Raw genomic sequence first — 17,956 nt, 5'->3', positions numbered from 1 at the left:
TAAATTAACCCTTAAAACTCCCTCACTTAGCAAACTTGGACACCCAGCTCCCTCTGAATCTCAGAGCCCCACAGTCTCTCACCATTTAGATAATATGCCTCTTTTTTTATTTGTCCTGCCAAAATGGACAACCTCAATTTCCTACATTATATTCCATTTGCCAGATCTTTGCCAACCCACCTACCTATCTATATCCTTTTGTAGCCTCCTTACTTCCTCTTCACAACTTACTTTCCTACCGACCTTTGTGTCACCAGCAAAATTTAGCAACCATCATACCATCAGGCCCCTCAAGCAAATCGTTTATCTAAATTGTAAAAAGTTGAGGCCCCAGCACTGATCCCCTTGGCACATCACTCATCACATACTGCCAACAGAAAATGAACCATTTATGCCCACTATGTTTCCTGTTAGTTTGACAATCTTCTATCCACACCAATATATTACTGCACCCCCCCACAACATGAGCTTTTATTTTCCGCAATAACCTTTCATGAGGCACCTTATAAAATGCCTTCTGAAAATCTAAGTACAGCACATCACCATTCCTTCTTTATCCACAGCACCTGTTACTTCTTCAAAGAATTTCAATAAATTGGTTAGACATGATTTCTCTTTCACAAAGCCATGTCCACTCTGCCTGATTACCTTGAATTTATCCAAGTGCCCTGTTATAACGTCGTTAATAATAGCATCTAGCATCTTCCTTATGACAGATGTTAAGCTAACTGGCCTGTAGTTTCCTGCTTTCTGTCACCCTCCCTTTTTGAATAAAGGAGTTACATTCGCTATTTTCCAATCTAATGGAACCTTTGTGAATCTAGTGAGTTTCAGAAAATTAAAACAAACACGCCAATTATCTCCCTAGCCACTCCTTTTAAGCCATTAAGATGAATGTCATAAACAACATAGCTGTCTGTGGCAGGTGGTGGGGGAACCAACAAGCGGGAACATACTTGACCTCATCCTCACCAACCTCCCTGCCACAGATGCATCTGTCCATCAAGTATCGGTAGGAGTGACCACCGCACAGTCCTTGTGGAGGCAAAGTCCCGCCTTCACATTGAGGATACCCTCCATCATGTGCGGCACCACCACCATTCTAAATGGGATAGATTTCGAAAATATCTAGTAACTCTAGACTGTGCACCTATGAGGCGCTGTGGGCCATCAGCTGCAGCAGAATTGTACTCAAACACAATCTGTAACCTCATGGCCTGGCATATTCCCCATTCTACCATTACCATCAAGCCAGGGGATCAACCCTGATTCAATGAAAAGTGCAGGAGGGCATTCCAGGAGCAGCACCAAGCATACCTAAAAATGGAGGTGTCAACCTGGTGAAGCTATAACACAAGACTACTTGTATGCTAAACAGCCTAAACAACAAATGATAGACAGGGCTAAGCATTCCCACAACCAATTGATCAGATCAAAGCTCTGCAGTCCTACCATATTCAGTCGTAAACGGCGGTGGACAATTAAACAACTCACTGGAGGAGGCGGCTCTGCGAATATCTACATCATCATTGATGGGGTAGCCCAGCACATCAGTGCAAAAGATAAGGCTGAAGCATTGGCAGTGATCTTCAGCCAGATGTGCCGAGTGGATGATCCATCTTGGCCTCCTCCGGAGGTCCCCAGCATCACAGATGCCAGTCTTCAGCCAATTTGATTCACTCCACGTGATATCAAGAAATGGCTGAAGCCACTGGATACTGCAAAGGCTATGGGCCCTGACAATATTCCAGCTATAGTACTGAAGACTTGTGTTCCAGAACTTGCCACACACAGAGCCAAGCTGTTCCAGTACAGCTACAACACTGGCATCTATCCGGCTATGTGGAAAATTGCCCAGGTATGTCCTGTACACAAAAAGCAGGACAAATCGAACCCAACCAATTACCACCCCATCAGTCTACTTTCCATCATGAGAAAAGTAATGGAAGAGGTCATCAATAGTGCTATCAAGCGGCACTTGCTTAGCAATAATTGGCTCACTGATGCCCAGTTGGGTTCCGCCAGGGCCACTCAGCTCCTGACCTCATTACAGCCTTGGGTCAATCATGGACAAAAGAGTTGAACTCCCAAGGTGAAGTGAGAGTGACTGCCCTTGATATCAAGGCTGCATTTGACTGAGTGTGGCAATAAGGAGCCCGAGCAAAACTGGAGTCAATGGGAATCAGGGGGAAAACTCTCCGCTGGTTGGAGTCATACTTAGCACAAAGGAAGATGGTTGCGGTTGTTAGAGGTCAGTCATCTCAGCTCCAGGACATCAGTACAGGAGTTCCTCAGGGTAGTGTCCTCGGCCCAACCATCGTCAGCTGCTTCATCAATGACCTTCCTTCCATCATAAGGTCAGAAGTGGGAATGTTCTCTGATGATTGCACAATGTTCAGCATCATTCATGGCTCAAATACTGAAGCAGTCTATGTTCAAATGCAGCAAGACCTGGACAAAATCCAGGCTTGGGCTGAAAAGTGGCAAGTAACATTCACGCCACACAAGTGTCAGGCAATGACCATCTCCAACAAGAAAGAATCCAACCATCGCCCCATCATGTTCAATGGCATTACCATCACTGAATACCCCACTATCAACATCCTGAGAGTTACCATTGACCAGAAATGGAACTGGACTAGCCATATAAATACAGTGGCTACAAGAGCAGGTCAGAGGCTAGGAATTGTGCGATGGGTAATTCACCTCCCGACTCCCCAAAGCCTGTCCATCATCTATAAGGCAGAAGTCAGGAATGTGATGGAATACTCCCCACTTGCCTGGATGAGTGCAGCTTCCACAACACTCAAGAAGCTTGACACCGTCCAGGACAAAGCAGCCCGCTTGATTGGTACCACATCCACAAACATTCACTCCCTCCACCGCTGACGCACAGTAGCAGCAGTGTGTATCATCTACAAGATGCACTGCAGGAATTCACCAAGGGTCCTTCGACAGCACCTTCCAAACCCATGATCACTACCATCTAGACAGACAAGGGCAGCAGTTAGGTGGGAACACCACCAACTGGAAGTTCCCCCCCAAGTTACTCACCATTCTGACTTGGAAATATATCACCGTTCCTTCACTGTCGCTGGGTCAAAATACTGGAACTCCCTTCCTAACAGTATGGTGGGTGTACCTACACCACATGGACTGCAGCAGTTCAAGGAGGCAGCTCACCACCACCTTCTCAAGGGCAACTAGGGATGGGCAATAAATGCTGGCCCAGCCAGTGAAACTCGCATCCTGTGAATGAATGAAAAAAAACAGGATCCAGGGATTTGTCAATCAGCAGTTCCAACAATCTGCTAAGTGCCAATTCCCTGGTGATTGTAATTTTCTTGAGTTACTCCCTCCCTTCCAACTCCTGATTTGCAGCTATTTCTGGGCTGTTACTTGTATCCTCTGTAGTGAAGATCGATGCAAAATGCCTATTCAATTCATCTGCCATCTCCTTATTTTCCATTATTAATTCCCCAGCTTTATTTTCTATAGGACCAATGTTCACTTTGTTAACCCTTTTCCTTTTTAAATATCTATAGAAACTCTTACAGTCCTGTCCTTATATTTCTAGCTAGTTTTCTCTGGTACTCTTATTTTTCCCCCTCCTTATTAATATTTTAGCCATTTTTTGCTTTTTTTTTAATAATCTGTCCAATCTTCTGACCTGCCACCCATCTTTGCACAATTGTATGCTTTGCCTTTAAGTTTGATACCATCTTTAACTTTTGTAGTTAACCATGTATGGTGGATCCTTCCCTTGGAATTTTACTTGCTTGTTGGAATGCATCTATTCGGTGTATTCTAAAATATATCTTAAATTTCTGCCATGGGATCTCTACTGACCTATCCCTTAACCTAAATTGCCAGTTGACTTTTGTTTCCATATCCTCATAATTGCCCTTATTTATGTTTAAAATAACACACCATTGAATATTAAACTCAGTCTTCTCCCCCTCAAACTGAATGTAAAACTCAATCATATTGTGATCAATGTTACCTAGGGGCACTATCACAATGAGGTCATTAATTAATCCTATCTCATTGCACAATACCAGGTCCAGTGCTCCCTGGTTGGCTCCATGCTGATCTATGAAATTATCCCTAAAACAGTCTATGAATATCATCTATGTTACCTTAGCCCATTTGGTTGTTCTAGTCTACATGTAGATTAAACTCCACCATGATAATTGCCGTACCTTTCTGACAAGCTCCCACTATTTCTTCTTTGATACCCCATCCTATGATGTGATTAATGTTACGGGACCTTTACGCCACTCCCACAAGTGACTTCTTGCCTTTATCATTCCTTATCTTTACCCAAACTGGTTTCCTGCACTTAGGCCATCCCTCTCTATCGTGTTAATGTTGTCTTTAATTAACAGAGCCACCCCCCACCTTTTCCTAACTTCCTATCCTTCCTAAAGGTTACATACCCTTCAATGTTCACGTCCCAACCTATCCCATCCTGTAGCCACGTCTCTGTGGCTACTAGATCGTACTTATCTCTATTTGCATTATTAGTTTATGTTTTGTTTCAAATGCTATGTGCATTCAGATACAGAGCCTTAAGTTTTGTCATTTTATTATTTTGTAACCTCTAGCCTTATTTATTGGTTTACTCTTCAACTTATACTCTGTTCCTTCCTGTCTTGGTGCGTTTATCATTTCCCAAATTAATACCCTCCTCTCTTACCTTGTCTCTACTCTTTAATTTACTACATCTTCCCACATTTGATTCCCTGTCACATAGAAGAGAGGTGAAATATAAGCTGGTTTAAGGAGGGGATGGGACAAGTAGAGCTGGACAGAGGGCCAGTGATAGGTGGAGATAAACACTTTCTACTTCCCTAGTTATGTGATTTGCAAGAACACTCATCCCAGCATGGTTCAGGTGCAGATCGTCCCAACGGTACAGCCCCCACTTTCCCTGTGCTGGTGGCAGTGCCCCACGACCCTGAACCCACTTTTCCAACACCAGTCTTTGAGCCACACATCCATCTCTTTAATCTTATTTGCCCTATGCCAATTTGCATGCAGCTCAGGTAATAACCCAGAGGTTATTACCTTTGAGGTTCTTCTTCTTAATTTGGTACGTAGCTCTTCATACTGGTACACAATCTCTTTCCTTGTTCTGCCTATGTCATTGGTACCTACATGGACCATGACCCTCCCCCGCCCACTGCAAGTTCCTCTCCAGCCCTGAGCAGACGTCCTGAACACCGGCACTGACAGGCAACACAGCCTTCTGGACTCTTGCTCTTTGCTGCAGAGAACAGTGTCAATCCCCCTCATTATACTACATATACTACTATACTACCACTACATTGCTCCCCTGGCTTGGACGGCTTCCTGTACCATGGAGCCATGGCCAGCCTGCTCACCCATCTTGTAGACCTTGCTTTCATCAACACAGGTTGTAAGCTCTTCAAACCTGTTTGACAATTACAAAGTCTGAAGCTCCTCCAGTACTTTCTGCTTGGTCCCTTTTACCTGCCTCACTCATGGTCACATCCTCCTGTCCCTTGCTGCTGACCAAAATAGACAACTTTATTCTAAGAGGTGTGAACATCTTCTGGAACAAAGTGTCTAGGTATTTCTCACCCTCCCTTATGTTGCACAGTGCTTGCAGTTTGGCTTCCAGATCAATAATCCTGAACCAGAATTCCTCGAGCTGCTTACACTTTCTGCAGTTGTGTTTGTCCTGGATGGCCTTGGCATCCAAAAGCTCCCTAATTCCAAGCAAGCTGCAACATATCACCTGTCCTGCCATTGTCACTTGTGTTATTTAGTTAATTTAATTTAATTACTTTCTTAATTAACTTAGAGTAATTCCTATGTATACTACAATTTACTGTGCTTATAAATGCTAGTACCACTGACAATTAAAAATTACACATTTCTTAACTATACAGGTATATGTTTTAGCTGTTTAAATTGAAATTAAAATTAAAGTAAAGTTTTAGTTCTATTTTGTTTATAGGTCTATCTTAACTCCTGTGTCCTAAGCTGGCTATTAACACGCTGACCCTAACACTAAGCACTTACCCACCAACCAACTTACAAAAGTACAGTGCCTACGCTATTTTAAACCCGAGGAATAGAATAAACCTTAACCACTTACTAGATACTCACTAAACAGCTAGCTTCTTCTCCAACCAAAGTGCTTCTCTGCTCTGATGTCACTATTTGTTTTCTTGCGCTGCTTTCAGGCTCCCGGCTGCCTCTCCACTCGCGCTGCTTTCAGGCTCCCGGCTGCCTCTCCACTCGCGCTGCTTTCAGACTCCCGGCTGCCTCTCCACTCGCGCTGCTTTCAGACTCCCGGCTGCCTCTCCACTCGCGCTGCTTTCAGACTCCCGGCTGCCTCTCCACTCGCGCTGCTTTCAGACTCCCGGCTGCCTCTCCACTCGCGCTGCTTTCAGACTCCCGGCTGCCTCTCCACTCGCGCTGCTTTCAGACTCCCGGCTGCCTCTCCACTCGCGCTGCTTTCAGACTCCCGGCTGCCTCTCCACTCGCGCTGCTTTCAGACTCCCGGCTGCCTCTCCACTCGCGCTGCTTTCAGACTCCCGGCTGCCTCTCCACTCGCGCTGCTTTCAGACTCCCGGCTGCCTCTCCACTCGCGCTGCTTTCAGACTCCCGGCTGCCTCTCCACTCGCGCTGCTTTCAGACTCCCGGCTGCCTCTCCACTCGCGCTGCTTTCAGACTCCCGGCTGCCTCTCCAAAATGCTGGTTTAATCTTCAAGTAATTGGGCATTTAATTATTGAAATTACTTACCAGCAGCTCCACAGGGGTTTCCCATTCCCAGGTTTAACCCAGGTGTATTTTCAGGAAGTGGGCAGGAATGCCAGGCTCCCTAACTACTGCCACTTTTTGGAGCTTTAATCCCCTGCCGATGTCCAAACCCACCACCCTTGACAGTTAAAATTCCGACCATTGAATCCTTCTAACAGCTTACTATCCCACCTAGCTTTGTATCAAAGCAAACTTAAGGATATGTTACACTTAGTTCCCTCACTTAAATCATTAATACAGATTGTAAATAGCAGAGGCCCAAGCACTGATCCTTGTGGTGCTACATACTGCCACCCCAAAAATAACCCATTTATTTCTACACTCAGTATTCTGTCTGTCTGTTAAACAATCTTCAATCCCCACTAATATATCACATCCAATCTCATAAGCCTCAATCTTGTGATAAAATATTTTGTGCTGCATTTTACTGAATGCCTAAAAATCATAATATATTACATGCATTGGTTCTCTCTTATTTATCCTGTTAGTTACACATTCCAAAAATATCTAACATTTGTCAAGGACCATGTCCCTTTCATAAAACTGTACTGTCTAATCATAGTGATTTTCTAAGTGCCCTGTTACCATGCCCTTAATAATAAATTAATTAATAATTAATAAATTTTGTCTATGCTGACGAAAGGGCGTCTACTCCATAGATCCATTTCTCTCGTGCCTCCTTTCTGGAACAGCAGGGTTACATTTGCCACCTTCCAACATATGGGGACCCTGCTAGAAACTAGAATTCTAGATGATCAAAACCAATGCATATATTGTCTCAGTAGCCACCTCTCTTTAAGCAATCAGGCTCCAGGGATTTGTCAGCTATTGGTCTCATTAAGATAAGGAACTTATGGAGGAGATAAGAATACAGAAGATGGCAATTGAGAAAATAATGGGACTTGGGATAGATGCATCTCCAAGACCTGATGGTTTCCATCCTAGAGGGATAGAGGAATCTCCAAGGCCTGATGGTTTCCATCCTAAAGTAAGTGAAGGAATTGCAATAGTGTTGGTTATAGCCTTTTCAAGCTCTCTTGTGCTATTAGATTGAGTTGCTGATGTCACTCCATCATTTAAGAAGGGCAGGACAGAGAAATCATATAACTCCAGGCCTGTTAATTTATCAATTTTGGGGAAGCTGTTGTTAGGGATAGAGTGACTGAGCAATTGAAGAAATATGAGCTGTTCAGAGAGTGCCAGCATGGCTTTGTTAAGGGCAAGTCCTGTCTGGCTAATCCAGCTGCATCTCTTGAGGGGGCCCACTCATTAGGTGTATAGGGGCTGTCAATGGGTGCCTTTCCAGAGAGTATTTGATGCAAGAGATTAGCACACATAACTGAAGATAATTTATTGACCTGGATTGAATATTGGTTGGGAGATAGGAAAAAAGCAGTATATACATAATGTGACAAGTGTCATGAAGCTATTACTGTATATAATATTATTGGAAAATATTTTTCTTTTAAAATAGAGGTTTAGACTGTGGGTGTGTTTTAGCTGGATTAAAGCCAGCTAGCTTGGGTGCTTTGATGTGTACTAGTTTTAATATGTAAGAGAGATAGCATGCATTTGCATTTTTTGAAAAGAGCATTCAAGAAGTCAGGTGAAAACTACCACCTATCTAACAGGTACCAAGTAATATGGTTATATTACTAATAGAACTGGGACTATGAAAGGTGTTTTATCGTTAAAAGGTGGAGTTCAAAGGGGCTGGTGATACAATGAGAATTTACATTCAATGAGTGGTGCTAGCTGTAACTAGCAGTTGTGTGTGTGCAGGGCAGAGGCAATGTAACATCGAAGCAGCTGTGAGCCTACCACTGTCTCCACAGAAACCAGAGTGAACAGAACCTCATTTTGAATTCATGTGACGAAAATGCTTTGCCTGGTGTCTGGTTAAGTCTATGGGTTGCTGATACCTTAATGGAGATTAGTTTGGGGATTTGTTAAAAGTTATAATAGTAGTAATTTGTAGCCATGTATTTTAACCTGTGTAAGTTAATAAAATGCTTCATTTAGTTTAATGTAAAACCTCGAGAACTGGTGGTTTGATTCCTGAATTCAGAGTTGCATCTCAAACATAACACTTAAAATTATAGGTTATGACAGTTGTTTAAAGTTTCCCTCTGGGGTTTTTAAATAACTCAGCTTTACCAACTGCATCAGTCATAACACAAGTAATGTTTCCCAGGGGTCTGCCTCAACTTTTCACCATACTTATTAGAAATATGAGGTCATCCACTTTAGACACAGGAAAAGTGAGTCAGTTAATTTTCTAAATGGTAAGAAACTAAGAACTGTACAAGAGCAAAGAGATTTGCATGTCCAATCACTCTAATCATTTTAAGCTTGCAATCAGTACAAAAATAAATTAAAAAGGTTAATAGAATGTTGGTGTTTATCTCATGGGGACCGAACACAAAGGGAAGAAAGTTATGCTTCAGTTGTATAGAGCACTGGTCAGATCACATCTGCAGCACTGCATTCAGTCTTTGGCACTGCACCCAAGGAAAGATAATAGTGTCCCTGGAGGTGCTGCTGTCCATATGGGTCTGAATGATGCCGGGGAATAGTTGATTAGATTATGGACAGGCTGCATAAACTTGGCTTGCATTTCCTTGAGTTTAGAAGTTTGAGCAATGAATTGATCAAGTTGCTTTAAAAAATTATTTAGAGTAGATAGAGAGAAACTATTTCCTCTTGCAGGGAAATCAAAAGCAAGACAATATCATAGAATTAAACAGTACAGGACCATTCAGCTCATCAGTCTATGATAGTATTTTGAAAATTATCCAATTAGTCCACTCCCCTTCTTTTGAAAGTTATTATTCAATCTGCTTCCAGCCACCTTTTCAGGCAGTGTGCTTCAGGTCATAACTATTTTTGTAAAAAAAATGTTTCCGCGTGTTGCCTTTGGTTCTTTTGCCAATCACCTTAGTTGCAGACTGGTTAAAAAGTAACCAGATTTCAACGAGTCCAAGCTTCTCTCTAGCTTCAGATTTATATCGCGAACCTAGGCCTTAAAGCTGTAGTGTAAATGCACCCTTTAAATTTTTAAATACACTAAATAGAAATAGATGATGCTTAGTCGTAACATTTGATTGCTACTGATGGTAAGCATTTGCAATCTTGATCCTTAAATAAGTTAACAATGCAGGAAAGTATCAATATGCCTAAGTGTTTACAAATTTGGAGATCAAATGATTAATACTTGTAAGATTTAATAACGCTATTTTTCCAGAAGATTATGCACATCTGATGTGTTTTTATGAGCACTAAAGTGGATATTTGAAGGAGATGAAGATAGTTTTGCATTAAATTTTTACAATGACCCCAAATGAATTTTGTTGTTTTATGTTCAGACATAAGCCATTTGTACTGTACTGTTAATCCTTTACAAAGTTCAAAATTAATTAAAAACTGTTTCCATACTACTAAATGACAAACTATTAACAAAACAGGAACACATTAACATAATGAAGATGGGATGGAAGAGATGAAACTTAATTCACATTTATAAATGCTGTTTTAACCTGAAAGTTTAATTTGTGATATTATAATTCACAAGCTGATCAAGAAATGTCCTAAACAAAAACAAAAATACCTGGAAAAACTCAGCAGGTCTGGCAGCATCTGCAGAGAGGAGCACAGTTAATGTTGAGTCCGAATGACCCTTCAACAGAACTAAGCAAAAATAGAAGAGAGGCAGTGCCTAGTTGGAAGATGAGGTGCTGTTCCTCCAGTTTGCACTTTACAGCCTTCCGGACTTAATATTGAGTTCAACAATTTTAGAACATGAACTCTCTCCTCCATCCCCACCCCCTTTCCGATTCCCCCCCCTTTTTTTCCAATAATTTATATAGATTTTTCTTTTCTCACCTACTTCCTTTATTTTTAAATGTATTTCCATCCATTGTTTTATCTCCACCTTTTAGCCTTTTTTGATTCCTTCACCCCACCCCACCAGGGCTATCTGTACCTTGCTTGTCCTGCTTTCTACCCTTAATTAGCACATTCCTTAGATAATATCACCACCTTCAACACCTCTTTGTCCTATTGTCTGTGACATCTTTTGGTTATCTCCACCTATCACTGGCCCTCTATCTAGCTCCACTTGTCCCACCCCGCCCTTAAACCAGCTTATATTTCACCTCTCTTCTATTTTTACTTAGTTCTGTTGAAGGGTCATTCGGACTCGAAACGTTAACTGTGCTCCTCTCCGCAGATGCTGCCAGACCTGCTGAGTGTTTCCAGGTATTTTTGTTTTTGTTTTGGATTTCCAGCATCCGCAGTTTTTTGCTTTTATCAAGAAATGTCCTGTTACATTATGTTCTGAATAAGACAACTATTGTAATTATATAGATATTGCTCACTGGTAATCCAGTCCATTAAACAAAAGAACCTGGTCTGATAAAGGCAAGGACTAGGACAGATGTACAATAGCATTCTAGAATCATGTTTGGCTCACCATAATGGACCTGACTGGTTCCTACAGCATATGGTCGGAGATAAAGCTTGCACAACGAGTGCCATGGTTTCTGCGCCAGTCCAAGAAACATATTCATAGAGTCTTCAGGACAGACGTTTTCCTGCTAGGGAAAAAAAAAACTTTAATTGAAAAGATTTAAGTGTAAACTACGAATACATGCTCCCCAGTGGGTCACATATAGTAGTAGATCCTTCCAAAATATATAAAGCTAGAATATTTCACTTCGGTAGTACAGAATTTGAGTATCACTGAAAAAGGACACACGTTGAAACTCTGTGTTGCACTCATCAGGACATTCACAAGAATACCAAATGTAAAGGGAACAACAATTTATACTTCATGAGAAGAGAGTCCTCATTGGTTGGCAAGTGAACTCTGAATGGTAGAGATGTTGCCATGGAGAATGCATCAGTTAACTGATGACTGACTGCCAAGCTTTGTTTAAATGCTGAAATAGGGTGCATCAAAGCCATCTCACAAAATAATGGCTACCATGATCAGATAGATCATTGCTTGCTTTATATTGTTTGCAACTCATGAGTGGGCCTAAGCCACCACTTTCAGTCCTAAAAATTGCCCAGTCTACCTCAGATTATCCTGAAAGGGTATCTCAAATTTGAGCAATAGGTGAAGTTAGCCGTTTCATGCTGCTACTAAGCAGTAGTAGTGCCGTTCGCCACTAAGGATGCAGCTGTCAAGCTAGAAAGACGTTCTTCCCATCACACAAATGAGTAATGTGATATATGAATTTCAGTGCCTGTGTGATGCTAGGTATGTAGGCTGTACGTCCCAAAGACTGGCTGATCGTATCAAACAGCATGTCCCTTCAGCTGTTCACGACAGACAAGGTACTGACCGTACCCAACCAGCCTGTGCTTGCAAAGCTCAAAAACACAGCGTACAACATTAGATGTGATTCTGCAATTGGACAACATTTACTAAACAATCCTGAGTGTGCTAAGAATTATGCTAACAACCAACTTAAGATCATCAGTTGGACTCGCAATGTGGCACAGTGTGTGCTCGAAGCTACATATAATACACTGTTCTTTACAGGTAGAAAGAACATGTACACACATTGCACCTGTTTTAACTGAACAAAATAGGCAGCAGCCATTCTCTGGATCATTCCCCAGGGCAGTGACTTGACCAATTGCCAACCTGCCTGGCTTGAAATGAATTGAATTTAAACAAAGCTTGGCAGTTAACTATCAGTTAATTGGTGCATTCTCCATGGCAATGCCTCTACCAGAGTCCACTTGCCAACCAATGAGGACTCTCTTCTCATGCAGTATCGTTTGGTATTCTTGTGAACGTCCTGATGAAAGGTGAAAAGCTTTGACATGTCTTTTCTCAACAATAATCTTTTACTTCGTTGATATTAAAAGATTCTGTGCCTGTTCACAGAAGTGTACACAGAACTGCTCCTACAAATAACAAGGAGTATGTCTCAACACAATCACGCTGACAATGTGTATAGTGTGCATGAGGAAACAGATGGAGACAAAACATAATCGCAACCATCTGCAGTGGCAAAAATCTGCATGCAATGCAATGAGTGTATTACAATAAGGAAAATATCAAATCCAAACCAAGGGGGAAACTTACGGATGTAATGCATGTAATAATAAATGAAAAAATAAGACTGTTTCATGATGTTTTCAAACCAAGTTCCAACCCATGAATAAAGGCTTAGTTCAACGTGTGAGAGTTCCTGCTCTAATCCGTTATATTCAAACACTTCAACAACGTGGAATTACGAAACATACAGCACAGAAACAGGCCATTTGGCCCAACTAATCTGTGCTAGTGTTTAGACATCACATGAGTCTTGTCCCATTCCATCTTCCTCATCTTAGCCTTTCAGGATATTTTCCCATCCATTTTGCTCTCATGTAATCAACAAGTTTCCTTTTGAAAGCATCTGAACCATTTATCTCAACTACCACCCGTAATAGCGAGTCTTAAAAATTTCTCCCTATTTGTCTAGTGGGTTTATTTAAACTTAAACAAAGCCAATTACATATGTACGGGGAGGGAACTGGCTAAGGTTAAATGGGTAAACAGACTAAAATATGTGGTAGTAAATAAACACTGGGCAACATTTAAAGAAACAATTCAAAATATTCAACAAAAATGCATTCCATTGAAAAACAAAAACTCAGCGGGCAAGATCTAACCATGACTTACTAAGGGGGTTACAGGGATAGTATTAAATTCAAAGAAGAGACTTAGAACACTGCAAAGAACAGTAGTAAATCTGAGATTGGGAGTGTCTTAGAAATCAGAAAGGGCCACAAAAAAGTTGATAAAAAGGGAAAAGTTACGAGAGTAAACTAGCTATTGAGAGAGCTTTTACAAGTATATAAAAAGAGAGTAGCTGAAGTAAACATTGGTCTGTTAGAGGCAGAGACAGGAAAAATTATTATAGAGAAGTGAAGAAACATTAGAAATGTTGAACAAATATTGTGTCCGTCTTCACAGTAGAAGACTCAAGTTACATACCAGAAATAGAGAGTAACCAAGGGGCTAAGAGTGAGGAACCCAAGGTAATTACCATTCGCAAAGAAAAGTATTAGAAAAACTTGAGGGACTAAAATCTGACAAATCCCTAGGACTGATAACTGACATCCCAAGGTTCTAAAAGAGATAGCTGCAGAGAGAGTGGATGTGCTGGTTATGATTTTCCAAAATTCTCAAGTTACCACAGGGGTTACGAAGAGACAGAATGACGTATCCAAGTTTGCTGAGATTGAAAGCTGAAGGAATGCAAGCTGAAGAGGATGCAAAGACATAACAACAATTTAAGTGATGGGCAACTTATTAAATGCTTTCTGGAAATCCAAGTGGATTACTACAAAGTGGCAGACGGAGTATAATGTGGGGAATTGGGAGGTTATTCACTTTGGTCATAAGAACAGAAAAGCAGATTTCTTTTCCAAAAAAAAGGCATGAAACTTGCAAATTTTGATGTTCAGAAGGACTTGGGTATACTAATGCAAGGAAGACAAAGTTAGCATGCAGGTACAGCAAACAATTAGGAAGGCAAATGGCATATTGGTCTTCATTATATGGTGACTGGAGTACCAGAATAAGAAACCTTGTTATTTTTGCATAAGACTTTAGTGAGGCCACACTTGGAATACTGTGGCAGTTTTGGTCTCCATATTTAAGGAAGTATATACTTGCTCTGGAGGTAGTACAGCAAAGGTTCACTAGATTGGTCCCTGGGATGAGAAGGACGTCCTATAATGAGAGGTTGAGAAAATTGAGTCTATATTCTCTGGGGTTTAGAAAAATGAGAGGTGATCTCATTGAAACATATGAGAGTGGTTCGACAAGGCAGAAACAGATTGTTTCTCCTGGCTAAGGAATCTAGAACACAGGGGCTCAGTCTCAGGATAAGAGAACGATCATTTAAGGCCAAAATGAGGAGAAATTTCTTCACTCAAAGGGTTGAGAGTCTTTGGAATTAGTTACCCCAAAGGTAATAATGATAGTTAAGGCTGAGATTGACCGATTATTGATCACTCAGGGAATCAAGGGACATGGGGAGTGGGTAGAAAAGTGTAGTTGAAGCAGAAGATCAGCCACGATCTTGGTGAATGGCAGAGCAGGCTTAACAGGCCACATGGTCTACTCCTGCTCCTTTCTTATTTTATCACCACCCCCCCATGCCTCTCCTGTTAGTAGCAGGCCATCTGTGGAGAAAAAAGCTTAATGAACAAAGACAAAAAAAAAACTATCCTCCATAGAACTCTGAAGAGATGAACCACAGGGTGTTTAAAATAGAAATTAAATCAATTTATGTCAGATGGTTAGGAAACTTTGAAAGACAGTTTATAGCCACTACTCGCATTATAGTTAAAAGTGGAATAATTCTTAAAATAATTACAGGAGTTACATACAAGTTATATAAAAAGAATAGGGAGCTTCTATGTGGCACACTTAGCAACCTTAAAGATGTATTTTCTTCCAAACATGCTTATAACTGTGTTTACCTGATTTCATATAGTGATGATAACATTAACAAGGAGGTATGCATAAAAATAGAACACACTGCCAAGATCATGAAAATTAATTTCCAGTTGGAAAAACATGCCATTGTAAGAAATCACACAATATAAACCAGTTAGGAAAGGGAGAATACCAAATTTTAAATATTAGCTATGGGCTTGAAATTGCTTTGTAAATAATAAAAAAAACTATTACTGAGCAGATTTCATATAAATTAGTACTTTACCCTCTGAAACTCACTCACATTCTCTGATCACCTTAAAACTCAATTTCTCCAATACTCTAAGTATACTTATATCTCAGTATATTTAAAATACCACATTCTATGCTGTACCAAATACCACTTACTTATTACTCCTGTTGTGCCAATCTTCATTAGTTCCCTGTCATTGGCATTGGACTTAAAAATATTTTTCATTTCTCACTCCATAACTTCACCCCATCCCACCCAAAGAACCTCTTTCAGCCCCATGACCAAATATGCATCCTCTGCTTTTATTTTAAATTCAGAATTACTGTGCATTTCCTTCCCCTATCCACCTCCCTCAGCAGCACAGCTTACACCCATCAGGACCCAGTACTTTGAAACTTTCTCCCTAAAACCTGCTGTGTCGTTACATCTCTCCCCATTCATAAATACAATCCAACACCTATACCTTCAACCAAATCTTCAGTTACTTCCTTCAAGCCTCGTCTCCCTCCCTCTACAATTGTGAAACATCTTTGTTGTTTTGCTACATTAAGTGTAAACTATTGTTGCTAACTTCAGCCAACATAGAAAACTGTTATCATCACTTAAAATCAAATTAACTGAAACAGAAGAATACTTTTCAACTAAAAGTAGGGATAATAAACCAAATATGGTAAACTTAACAACCCAAGGTAACGACCAACATTAATCAAAGTGTGTAAAATTATATGATTTGGGACCATTATTTGCAAAAGACAAAGATCTGAGTTGGCAAGATAGTTCATCAGAAATTAATCTATCCATAGGTAGTGGGGAACAATCAAATGTTGAGCTGAACCAAACAATTTTATCATAACTCTAAGGAGCTGAAGAAAATTGAAAGTTCTCAATCCAAACATCACGGGAAAACATCATTTCAGATAAAAATATGGAAGCAACCAACAGGCAATGGTCTTGGGCAGAGAATTACACAAGATATTCAAAGCAGACAACATTAATTCACCCTAGGTTTCTTATAACAGAAGCCACGAGGAAGAAGTTCAATGATTTATGATTAGAGGGATACCAAGACTCAATCATGGCCTTTTAGTAACTCTAGTTATTTGTTCATTAAACCATGTGATTGCATTATCTCCATGAAATACTTTTCATATTTTAGAGCAAATGACACAGAGGGAAAAGTATGGACACCACAGAGTCAATTTACAATCTGCGAAATGATTCTGTTTGTATTTAAAATATCTAAACTTATTTTATTCCTGGCATACAAGAATACAGCCTATAGGACAGCTTACATGGAATCACATGGTATATTCAGGACAGAAATAGACCATTCAGCCCAAATAGTCCATGCTAGTGTTTGTGCTCAACAAGCCTCCTCTCAGCTTTCCTCATCTAAATCTAACATCGTAACCATCGGTTTCCATCTCACTTATGTGCTTCTCTAGCTTCCCTTTAAATATATCTACACTATTTGCTTCAAAGCCTCCGTGGTAGAGATTTCCATATTCTCACCTCATTTTGGGTAAAGTTTCTTCTGAATTCCCTTTGGATTCTTATGTCAATAGTCTCTAGTTATGCTCTTCCTCACAAACGAAAAAGAATCCTCCCGGTATCTATCAAAACTTCTCAATTTTAAAAACCTTCATTACTTCATCCCACGAAGTTTTTCTCCCACGACAGAAAGACTCAGCCTGTCAATCCTTTCCTGATATGATAGCTATTTCACTTCAGCCTACTGCTGAGGGATTTAAAATTACAACCTGCAGCTTTTCAACTTTTAAAGGTAATCTTATATCACACACATACCTCAGGATTTGAAAAGGAAAATGGAAACATTGTTGCTCAAGAATTAGCCAATTGCTGAATAAACTATTCCAAATTTATGTTAAAAGCTATACTAATGGAAACTAATCAATGTACCCAATAATTGGAAAGAAAAGAGACCTTGACTGAACTGACATTTTTAATTACCATAATGTATCAAAGAGTCAGAATACAATAGATGGCTCAACTGTAAAAAGAGATGCCTCCTGGTATGCTGGAATAAGTATAGGTCAGAAATGGAACTACAAAAATGTGGCGCTGATTCATCTACCAACGGTCCCTTTTGACATGGCTCTCTGTTGGGAATGTGGAAGGAATGAAAAGGAGGTAGATATTATTTACAAACAGCTTGAACTTCACTTTTATGATATATGGCAGAACATTTGCATGCACCTTAAAAAGCCATACAATTTGTAGCTATTTTTGAATAAACATGGTTTCAGTAAATTACTTGTTTATTTAAAAAACGTATTTTTCTATTCTAATTAGGAACACTTAAATATTCAACAAATTGTTAAGATATTTGAAATGCCCACATCCCTGTTTGAAGCCTGATTCTGGATTCTATGAGTTAAAAGTGATTCAATGAGTTAAAAGTGATTCAAAAATAAAAAAAAAGTCATGGAAATACATG

At 40.3% G+C, this 17,956-nt stretch overlaps 1 protein-coding gene and 1 long non-coding RNA gene across 4 annotated transcripts in view; one reads left to right on the top strand and one right to left on the bottom strand.

The window, feature by feature from the left end:
- Positions 1-17,956, top strand: part of LOC144683762 (uncharacterized) — a 1,025,508-nt gene that overhangs the window by 804,369 nt on the left and 203,183 nt on the right. The gene's annotated exons all lie outside the window — the stretch shown is intronic.
- Positions 1-17,956, bottom strand: part of slc30a9 (solute carrier family 30 member 9) — a 142,857-nt gene that overhangs the window by 115,409 nt on the left and 9,492 nt on the right. For 2 of the 3 annotated variants that reach the window (XM_078547089.1, XM_078547107.1), the window contains exon 2: positions 11,268-11,388. In XM_078547089.1, the coding sequence (XP_078403215.1) occupies positions 11,268-11,364 (97 nt within the window). In that variant the 5' untranslated portion in view covers positions 11,365-11,388. Of the gene's footprint in view, positions 1-11,267; positions 11,392-17,956 lie in introns of all 3 variants that reach the window. The other variant, XM_078547099.1, reaches the window with a different exon arrangement.

This window comes from Cetorhinus maximus, chromosome 1 (genome assembly GCF_964194155.1).
Source record: "Cetorhinus maximus chromosome 1, sCetMax3.hap1.1, whole genome shotgun sequence".
Lineage (NCBI taxonomy): Eukaryota > Metazoa > Chordata > Chondrichthyes > Lamniformes > Cetorhinidae > Cetorhinus > Cetorhinus maximus.
Note: the sequence above shows the minus strand (reverse complement) of the source record. Positions and strands in the feature narration are given on the sequence as shown.